Consider the following 11,417-nt stretch of genomic DNA (forward strand, 5'->3'; position numbering starts at 1 on the left):
CGGCAGGGTGCCGGAACGGGCTCCCGATTAGTTTTTGGTGGCTACAGAGTCTTGCGGCAGCGGAACTTCTGATTTAGGTTAACCCGGAGGGTTACTGGAATTTTTGGGAATTTATAGGGTAAAGAGGGGGTGCGGGAGGCCAGCGAGGTGGGCACAACCCACCTGGGCGCGCCCAGGCGCGCCCTGGTGGGTTGTGCCCCCCTCGGGGCACCCCCAGGTGCTTCTCTGGCCCACTGTTGGTCTTCTGGTCCATACAAAATCCACAAAAAGTTTCACGGTGTTTGATATTGATTTCCCGCGATGTAAAAAACAAGCAAAAAACAACAACTGGCACTGGGTCAATAGGTTAGTCCCATAAAAATGATATAAAGTTTCTATAAAATGATTGTAAAACATCCAAGAATGATAAAATAACAGCATGAATACTTCATAAATTATAGATACGTTGGAGACGTATTAGTGGCTCGCTCTGGCAGCGGGGATGTGGATCTGAGCTGCTCACCGATACTAGATGTAAATGCTCCTACCCTGTCCTCCATGACTACAACCAGTGACCAGTTGGCTTGGTGTGCTGCCTGCTATCGGTGATTCTGCTATGCTAATATTGCTGCAATCAGGCGGGTTCAGTTTTCTTCAAAGAACTCCTCGCGCCAACCTTTCTGGGGACGTGCATTGCTCAAGCTGTCTGGGGATGTGCATTGCTGCCAGGGTGACTCGGTAGCTGATTTCCATCTTCGGCTTTGGGGCTCCATAATTTTGGCCTAGGAAGGAAACCCTAGAAGTCACACACCCCTCGCCTAGCAAAAATTCCCCACCGCTGCCACCCCGCAGCGAGTTTCGACGATGGCGGACGGAGGGCGTGGTCGCGGACGAGGTAAAGGAAAGGGAGGTAGAGGAGACAATCATGCCAATTGACTGCAAGATCAGTCTATGATGCAACCTTTGATGGGCCCTCCCCCGCAACAATTCTTGGCTATGGATTTCTGGGGCCGCCGCTAGAATGGTGCTTCCTGGGGCAATTCTCACACCCATACCCACAACAATAGTGGGGAGAGCCGCAGCAGCAGTGGTTCGGACTGTCGCCCCCTCCTCAAGGGCCACCCCAGGGACTAGGGGGGTCGAGCGCCACCGTTGATCACAGTAACACCTCGGATGGGGCGCAAGGGATTGCCAGAGAATTAGATCAAGACTGCTCAAAGGAAGAAACAAGAGCAAGTATCCAAATCTTCCTCATCTACCATGCCTGGTTTGATGTCATATGCTCTGATGACCAGCTACAATTGTGGTGATCCTGGACACCATAAAGATAAGTGTGAGAAACCCAAAAGATGTTTTATCTGCAAAATGGTCACACATGTGGTGTATGACTGCCCTGTTAGGAAGAAAGCTCACACCTCTTCTCGTTATGTGGGTAGTGCAGCACCAGGACTGAGTTTCTATCACCTAGATGCTCCTGCTGTTAACTCTCAACACCATGAAGGTCTAAAGAATGTTAGTATAGTGTTGATTGAAACTGGTGAAGTGACCAAACTAGCTAAGGAGTTTGCTGAGATCTATAAGACAAACTGGCCATGGCGCATCAATGCCCTTGGTGAATGGGCCTTCCTGGTCAAGTTTCCTCCTGAGATTGATGTTGCACATGTGGATGGATATCCTTGCTTTTAGTACTGCAGGAATGCATAAAGTGGCTGGCGCAAAAAGGCCAGCAGTGGCGGGCCAGGTTCCCAGGCCCGCCCACCACCGACCTCCCGTCACTGCTATAATCGCAACAGTGGCGGGCGCCCGCCTGCCACTGATCATGTACTAGTTTTGGTGGGTGGTAGCGCGCGCCCGCCGCTATTATGATTCTTACCTATGGCGGGCGTCGTGTCTTGCCCGCCACAGTTGTTTTATGCTAGCGAAAAAAAGCTACCGTGGTAGCGTTTTTATGTGTCGTTGCAATTTTTCCAGTTTAGCAATAATATGAGTACCCTAAAGACATAAATAGCACACTTCAAGTAACTCTAATATTTAGTACAAGTACAATACAATAAGTGCATACAACATATATATGTTCAATAAAGTTCTAACTAGTATCATGAAACAATACATATATATACGACACTTTTTTTTGAAAAGAATGATCACCCCCGGCCTCTGCATCAATCGATGCATGCAGCCATATTATTAAAACAAAACGTAACAAAGTCATGAGGTTCAAAGAAGCTCATAAAATGAGCAGTAGTCGAGATAAAATCTGAAAACGCCACAACTGTAGATAAAGAACTGAAAAGTGCCACTTCCGGCGATAAAACAACAAGCTACGATGCCTACACACCTAGCCTATTATTAGATCGCTGCCCAAATCGGCTGAAGATAGCCCGAGCTACCGTCTCTCAACGGTTGCACCCAATAACCATAAGCTCCCTGAAGTCCACATACGTGAGTAAGGACTACATACGGATCCAAGCTGTAGCTCTGTAGATAACCTACAAAAAATTGGTGAATTGTGTCAACCTGCAAAAAATTGGTGAATTGTGTCCCATTAAAAATCATGTCATTTCTAGTGTTACATATAGCCCAGAGTAGTGCACATACTCCTATCCGAATATGTTTAGCTAAGTGTACGTCCACTCCATTAATCCACGTCCCAAATAACGTGTTTATGCTCCTTGGGTGTTGAATGTTAAAAGTTATATAAATTGATCGCCATAATAATTGTGCTAGAGGGCATTCAAGAAAGAGGTGTTTAACTGTTTCATTTTGTCCACAAAAACAGCACCTAGAATTACCAACCCAATTCCTTTTTGCCAAGTTATCTTTGGTTAGAATGACTTCTTTATGTACAACCACATAAAGATTTTAATACGAAGCGGAACTTTAATCTTCCAAATGCGCAACGACCTCGACAATGGCCCGGAGTCAATTAGGTCCGAATACATGGTTTTCCCTGAGAATATTCCATTCGTAGTTAACTTCCAGTGAATTATATCGGGCTAATCCGATAGGTGAACCTCCATCAACCTACGAACTAGGTGCAACCAAGCATTACAACGTTCCCCTACTAGCGATCTCCTAAATTGGATATTAAGCGGTATCGAGTGTAATACTATAGCGACGTAATCCTCCTTACATTGCACAATATTATATGAGGGATACTGCAAAGCCAAAGGCATCACCCCTAGCCATGTATCCTCCCAAAATCGAGTAGTATTACCATTACCAACCAGGAACTTCACTCTTGGAAGAAAATTGCTTTCGTCCTCATTAATCCCTTCCAAATGGGTGAGTCCGTTGGCCTAGCGATGACTTGGGCCAAAGTCTTAGAGTGTAAGTATTTATTCCACAAGATTTGTACCCCATACCCCCGTTCTCAGTAGATATTCTGTATAGCCACTTGCTAAGCAGACATCTATTCTTGACCTCTAAATTCTCGATCCCTAACCCACCTTGGTCTTTTGGTCTGCAAATAATATCCCATCTAGCCAGTCTGTACTTCTTCTTGGCCTCATCACTTTGCCAAAAGAATCGGGATCTATAAAAGTCAAGTCTTTTTCGTACCCCTACCGGTACCTCAAAGAAGGATAGGAGGAACATCGGCGAACTCGTCAAAACCGAATTTATCAAAACCAACCGACCTCCATTTGACATGAGCTTGCCCTTCCAGCAGCTCAGTTTCTTTTCAAAACGATCCTCTATACATTTCCATTCCTTGTACGTTAAACATCTATGATGAATTGGTATCCCTAGATAACTAAAAGGTAAGGATCCCATTTCACAAGGGAACAAATTTCTGTAATCATGTTGTTCCTCTTTGGCTCTCCCAAAGCAGAACAATTTGCTTTTATTGGAGTTAATTTTGAGCCCAGACAATTGCTCAAAAAGACACAATACAAGCTTCATATTCCTAGCTTTTGCAAGAGCATGTTCCATCAATATAATAGTATCATCCGCATATTGTAGGACGGAGAGTCCCCCCCCCCTCTACAAGGTGAGGGATGAGTCCTCCTACTTGGCCACTCTCCTTGGCCCGACCAATTAGTACTGCCAACATATCTGCTACAATGTTAAACAACACAGGAGACATGGAAACTCCCTGTCGTAACCCCTTAAGTGTCTGGAAAAAATGTCCTGTATCATCATTGACTTTTATTCCGACACTACATTTTTGTATGAATGAATCCACCTGAGATCTCCAAGAATCATTGAACCCCTTCATTCGTAAGGCTTGCTGCAGAAAGGGCCATTTGACCTTATCATACGCTTTTTCAAAATCCACTTTGAAGATAACGCCATCTAATTTCTTCTTATGGATTTCATGAAGCGTTTCATGTAGGACTACAACCCCTTCAAGGATGTGTCGTCCTGGCATGAAAGCAGTTTGTGTTGGTTGCACAACCGAATGGGCTATCTGTGTCAACCTGTTCGTGCCAACCTTTGTAAAAATCTTAAAGCTTACATTGAGAAGACAGATCGGTCTGAATTGCTCAATGCAAATAGCCTCAACCCTCTTTGGCAACAACATTATTGTTCCAAAGTTGAGGTGAAAGAGGTTTAGGTGGCCATCGAACAAAACATGGAACATAGGCATCGGATCTCCCTTAATGATATGCCAGCATTTCTGGTAGAATTCCGCCGGGAACCCATCCGGCCCAGGAGCTTTATTATGTTTCATTTACGTTATTGCATCAAACACCTCTTTCTTTGTGAACGGAGCAGACAACAACTCATTCCGTTCTAAGTTAAGCTGAGGTATGTCCTCGGTCGCACTCTCATCTAGAGATACAAAGCTTTGTTCTGGTGCTCCGAAAAGTTTCTTATAATATTTAGAGATGTACAATTTGAGGTTCTCGTGTCCTACAATTGTACCCTCATATTGTTCGAGCTGTATTATCTTCTTCTTTCTATGTTTCCCATTAGCTATCATACGAAAGAACTGTGTATTATCATCTCCTTGGATGATCTTAGAAACATTTGCTCTAAGCGCCCATTTCATCTCCTCCTCTCTCATAAGGGCTTGTAATTTTTTCTCGGCCTGATTCTTAATATCTCTCTCTGACATATTAAGAAGGGTGGATTCCGCTTTCACGTCTAGTTCATTAATAATTTGTGTTAGTTTCTCCTTTTCAACTTTATAAATACCACTTTGGTTTTGGCCATCCCCTCAAGAATTGGCGCAACTGTCTAATTTTGTTCTGCCATAATTCCACATGAGAAGTCCCACCAGACTCCCTGGCCCATTCCGTCGCAATAAGATTTAGGAACCCCTCCCTCTCGAACCATCCTAGTTCGAAAGAGAACGTATTTCTGTTGCCCACATGGGTCGATTCCCCGGAATCGACCAGCAATGGGGCATGGTCTGAAATGGCCCTTTGTAGAGCACCGACCGTTACCAGTGGAAATTTCTGTTCCCACTCAACACTAGTGAGGACCCTGTCCAATTTCTCATAAGTAGGAATTGGTAAGGAATTAGCCCACGTGAATTGTCTACGAGAGGTCAATCTCTCTAAGTCGAGACTTTCAATGATCATATTGAACATGAATGACCACCTCCCATCGAAGTTGTCATTATTTTTTCATCTTGCCTTCTAATGATATTGAAATCTCCTCCAACCATAATAGGCAACCTCTCATCCCCACAAATTCTCACTAAATCTAAAAGGAAGTCAGGCTTAAGTTCTGGCTGCGCCGCACCATATACGGCCACCAAAGCCCACCTGAAGCCATCGATTTTCGACCTCACTCGAAATTTGACAGCAAATTCACCGTGAACCACATTTAGCACTTCTAAAGTTTCGCACTTCACCCCAAGTAGGATCCCTCCAGATCGCCCCCTTGGAGGTAGACAGTGCCAATCGAAATCAACCACCCCTGAAATGGTGTTGAGAAACCGGGGAGTAAAATTATCTCTACACGTCTCTAATAAAACCATGAAATCCATTTTTTGCTCTATCGATGTATCACTAAGGAATCTTCCTTTAGCCAAGTCCGCTAGACCTCTGCTATTCCAGAATATTCCTTTCATATTTCATCATGGAATTTTTTCTTTTGTTTAACTCTCGCACTCCTACGCACCGCCGATGTGGGATAAACTTTCCTCTTCCAGGTTCTTTTTGGTTTATCTTTCATCGCCTCTATGGGAAGAGGGTGGGTGTCAGTAGAAACAAAGGCATATGGTTGCAAAGGAGCCATTTACCCCTCAGCAATCACATCCTCATCCTCGCCTTCTAAGCCCTCCGTGGGGACTAAATCCTCACAGAGACTCTGAAGCGATGCTACTCCTAGATCCTTAATATCAGTGTCATTCATGGGTTTTACCGCCGCTAAGTTTCGAATTAAATCCAGAGCTCTATCTGTTTCTAAATCTAACAGATCATTGATGGATTTAGCGGTTTCTTTGCCATTAGTACCAAGAAATATCCCTAAGTTGCTGGCTTTATCAAGAATTTCATGTTCAGAAAAGTGCAGAATGGAACAACTTGTATTAATTGACATACCTGTATGAGCTTCGATGTCTCAAAGCTTGGCGGGCCTCATAGCTCGCCCCATCTGTATGTCATCCGCGTCCGGCTGACCCTGGATCCGGTGACTGAACCGTCTGTCACCGGACATAGGATCCGGAATACCTCCAAAAGCGATGACATCCTCCGCAGCGACTCCATGTGGGCTGTGACCGCCTGTCATATGCCCGAATGAGTCCGAAGAAGTGAGAGACATGGACCTCCCAGGCTGACCCACCACGGCACCATTAACCGCGACGGCCGAAGCACTGATCACCGGCGATCTGCTATCATCACTGCCCGACCTGGACACCACCTGTGTCGAGCTGGTCGGACGTGGCGACAAAGAGCGAGATGGATGCCTAGAACCCTCCACTGTAGGTGAGGGAGAGGTCGCCGCCGGTCGTCCCTCCACTGCCACCACCACCGTAGACACATCCGTCTCCACGGGGGTGGATCACCAGAGAAAGTATACATATTATGATGAGGCGTTAAGCAACTTAGGTACTACATCGAGCAACGCTATTTCACAGCCGAGACTTTGCACAGATCAAGCTACAGGATGTGTGCGAGAGACAATGGAGATAGAATTCGTATAGAGGGCATTGGACGGGATTGATTTTGCTGCGACTACGATATAAAAAGAGGAGACACGAAACATTTTCACTACAACTGTAGAGATTTTGTGATGTATATGTCCCCAATACATCCAAATGGTGAACCAAAAGGTATAATTTGTAAGTACATATTGTTTTATATTAGTTATTTTTTAGTAATAATTTTTGATAACTAACAATTGGTCAATTTTTTTAAATTCATAAAGCTGACGTATTTGATGAATGAGAAAGACCTATTGCATACAACAATGAGTTTAATCTAACACAAAGGTAAGTCAACAACATGCACACTATATTACAGATGTATGAGGACTATTCTGCGCAGGTACATTGCTTTACAGCTGCGAACATATATGATACTCACTTGGTAAGTACTATACAATATGTAAAATGCAATCTCATCACTCCACATTTTAATAAAATTTATTCCTTTTTAATGCAGGTAATACATAGACCAATAGTTGGGAGCTTTGGTCTACAACAATACAGTTCAATTTTACTGCAAATGAGCCGGCAAACACACCAATCAATAGAAGTTGATTATCAGATTAAAAGAGATGGCGTCCGATGAAGACCAGGAAAGCATTCCAGGGAATAATCTGCTGCCAGTAGCCCTGCTTCGTTTCATCGCTCCTTCTGGAGCTAAAACCTGATATGTTCAGTCGTGCCTTGCTTTTGTATTTCCTATTTTCGTTGAACTACTCCTCTTAGTGAGCTGATGTATGGATGACCATTTTGGTTTCATTCAAGCAATGGAACCGGGGAGGAACCTCCCTATTCTTCTAAATTCTAAAAATAGATATTATTTATGTTAAGAAAATCATTATTACAGAGTTTTTTGTGTATGGGTCAGCACATAGATTTCTAGAGATGTTGAATAGTGGTGTTTCTCATGTTGCATTGTCTTTTTGGATAAAAGACAGATTTTATTAGCTCAGTATGAAACATCAAGGGATACAAACACAAAGAAAACACACCCAGCTTCTGCCTAGTCAGGATGCACACAGGGCCGGTCCTGAGATTTCGGGGGTCCGGGACGAAACTAGAACCGGGTTCTTTAATACAAACTTAAAATAATACTAATCAAATTATTAGTATATTCCTAGAAGAGGTTGGACAGGGAGGAGCAACTCACCTAAGACGAGCAGCCTCGCTCGGAACCGTTTCGTAGGGTCAAGGCAATTTTTCTCTACCCTATAGATTGACCACGAAAAAGCCCTATCCCAAAAACGGTGCCCCGGCGGGTGATACACATTGATCAACTAAAATCCCTCTAACCAATCAAGGCATGTGGCACATACGAGATGAGGCCTCAGGACCGGGGCTCGATGCACACACACCTAACACAAACGCACACATAAAAATTACACACCCCTAAAAAAACATAAAAATTACACTAGCAGCTAGCAAAGTCATAAAAGACCAAAGCTATGTCAAGGCGGATAGAAAAAAAAATAGCAGCGACAATCCATGCTGTGTTGGCCAAAGAAGATGATGCAAACGCATGTGATCCGGACATGGACACAGCCACGCGGACAAAGGGTTGTATCGTCTAGTGGCGGCAATTTCTTGTTTTCTACGTTGAACCAGACGCTCCATCCTAACCCTAACCCCTCCTTGAATTGACAGCACCAGAAAAACACGGAGTGATGCTTAGGCGTTAAGAATTAGACCGATATATGATGATTTAAGTAATGCGTTGGGCGGCATGACCTGGCAATCTAGAAGCTTGTCAGTCTCAGCGAGTGTCAATGCCATCAATTCTTTAATATATAAACCTCAATTTCTTAGCTTAGTCGTAGATAGTAGTACTACGTACTAGGTAGCTGCTGTGAACCTGTGACCACAACTGGCAACTTGTGAGCCCCGGTACCAACAACGACACCAGAGCAAGAAAAAAGCAGAACAATAATGCAGGACAGTGGCTTATGCAGGCATATATTTGTTCATTACAAACATAAATGTACATTCATACTTATTATTATTTCGAAAACTGCCAGATTCAAACGAACTAATAAACTCTCTCATAGAAAGACGGGAGAAGACACATTCGCATGGATCAACGTAGCGATCCACACCAAACTCAGAAGATGGCTAGCTAGACCGCCCTGCAGCTGATCAACATCTTGAATTTTTTCTCAGACTAAGAAGCGATCCGGTCACGATCAAGTAGGCACATTCACATTGAAATCGTCGCTGCAATTCGGGTTTATTCTCTCGACTTGAACGCGGACAACGGACACGGCATGAAGCGGGTGGCAGCAAGGTACAATCTCTGCATGAGAAAGGCAAGCCATGGTGGTCATTGAACAGATCAAGTGTCATTTTCTGAAGGATATAGAGAGAGTAGTATATATTGCTTACACCAGGGGACGATCTTCCAGCGCTGATTGTCGCCCTTGCACCACTCCCAGAGCACGACCTCGGTGCCGTCGTGGACGCCGCCGTGGTCCTTGTCGCCGTGCAGCGCGTCGAAGTTGAGGTAGATGTTGTTCACCATGCGGACGCAGCGGAAGCCCTTGCCCACGTCCCTGCTCTCCGTCCATAGCACCGACTCGTCCATGTACTCCGGGTTGTAACCCACAAGCTTCACCTGCAGTCCGCTCACATGTCAAGCACGGTTCACCAGCGTGTTGCAAACGTCTCAAAACGTACGGGAGCAGGTGTAGAACAATTTCAATTCGTGTGACGCGAACATGGAAATCGTAAACGTAGATAGGCACGTGCCAACCCCTGCATGGACCTACTCGCTTGAATTTAAGGAGCACAGACAGAGACAGGTATCAACGTCACAAGATGACTATGTTTGTAGTGGCTTAGTTTTGCTTACAGGGTGGCTCTGTCCGAGGGAGTGCTTGATGGCTTCGCCGGTGATCTTGTTCACCAGGGCGAACGCAGGGTAGCCCTCCTCGTCCTTGATCTTGGTGCTGTACCTCATGTCCTTCACCCAATGCTACATTTCGTTTTTGTTGTCAAACACACGCAAAATTAACAGAGATGAAAGTTAGTAAGATCGTAAGGGATTGATTCGGATCGAAGAAGCTATGTGCGTCCATTCATTTGGTTTTCACCTGGAACTCGTCTCTGGGGTTGGTTGGCGCGAGGCACACGGTGCCGTTCCTCACGGTCAGGCTGTAGTCCTCGCCGGCCGCGCACAGAACGCGCACGGTGGACTCGGACGCCAGCGCACGGTGCAGGTTGCCGTACCCGTACCCTGCGCCCGGCGGCGCGTACGCCTCTGCGCCGTGGGCATGCGGCGGCGGGTAGGCCTCCGCGCCGGCCGGCGGGGGGCGGTAGCCTCCTCCGTACGCAGGCGGAGGCGCGTAGGGATCCTGGCCGCCCGACGAGCCGCCGCCGTACCCGTACCCGTACCCGCCGTCGGCGCCCCAGGGCAGGATCTTCCAGCTCTGGTTCTCCCCCTTGCAGAACTCCCAGAGCACGACGCCGGTGCCATCGTGCACGCCGCCGTGGTCCTTATCGCCGTGGAGGGCGTCGAAGCTGAGGTTGAGGTTGTTGACCATGCGGATGCAGCGGAAGCCCTTGCCGACGTCGTTGCTCTCCGTCCACAGCACCGACTCGTCCAGGTACTCCGGGTTGTAGGGGATGAGCTTCACGGGGTGGGACTGGCCCAGCGAGTGCTTGACGGCCAGCCCGGTGGCCTTGTTCACCAGCGCGAACGCCGGGTGGCCCTCCGCGTCGCTCACCCGCGTGCTGTGCCTCATGTCCTTGTACCAGTGCTGCACCCACACACATGCATGCACACACAATGAGATATAGTACGTACGTACGTACGTTCGGGAGAGAAGGTAAGCGTATATATACGTGCCTGGTGCTCGTCGCGGGGGTTGGTTGGGGCGAGGACGACGGCGTCGTGGCGGATGGTGAGGCAGTAGGCCTCGTCGGCGCGGCAGAAGATCTTGAACGTCGGCTCGTGCTGCGGCATCATCGGCGGCGACGCGGTCGGGTAGCCGGCACCGGCCGGCGGCGGCGGGGGCTGGTTGTGCTTCTTGTGCCCGAACATTATGAACGTTCAGTGGACAGAGTGCGAGTGAGTGTTCCTCGTGTCGATCGCTGAGATGTGTGTGCTGCTGGCCGGCGGCCCCGGCCGGGGTTTTATAGGGCTTGGGAGCCCACGCCCCACGGGATCGAGTTAACAAATGTGACCAAATTAGGGAAGGTGGAAGATGGATAGGTGAGGGTTGAACGACGCGGGCTCCGTCAGGACCGAGGCGTGCCGGAGGCCGAGAGCCGGCCAGCCGCGGCGTTGTTAATCGCGCGCCTCCGCTGACTAGAGACACCGTGGTTTGTCATCCGCATCGTC

The 11,417-nt window shown here is 47.0% G+C and overlaps 1 protein-coding gene across 1 annotated transcript; it reads right to left on the reverse strand.

Moving 5' to 3' along the window:
• Positions 1-8,998: 8,998 nt before the first annotated feature.
• On the reverse strand, positions 8,999-11,164 carry LOC123048677 (ricin B-like lectin R40G2). The gene is made up of 5 exons (XM_044471726.1): positions 10,923-11,164; positions 10,168-10,833; positions 9,927-10,049; positions 9,461-9,689; positions 8,999-9,371 (listed from the first exon to the last, which is right to left on the reverse strand). Coding segments are annotated over exons 1-5 (1,215 nt in total). The 5' UTR covers positions 11,118-11,164; the 3' UTR covers positions 8,999-9,369.
• Between the last annotated feature and the right edge of the window lie 253 nt (positions 11,165-11,417).

Source organism: Triticum aestivum, chromosome 2D (genome assembly GCF_018294505.1).
Source record: "Triticum aestivum cultivar Chinese Spring chromosome 2D, IWGSC CS RefSeq v2.1, whole genome shotgun sequence".
Taxonomy (NCBI): Eukaryota; Viridiplantae; Streptophyta; class Magnoliopsida; order Poales; family Poaceae; genus Triticum; species Triticum aestivum.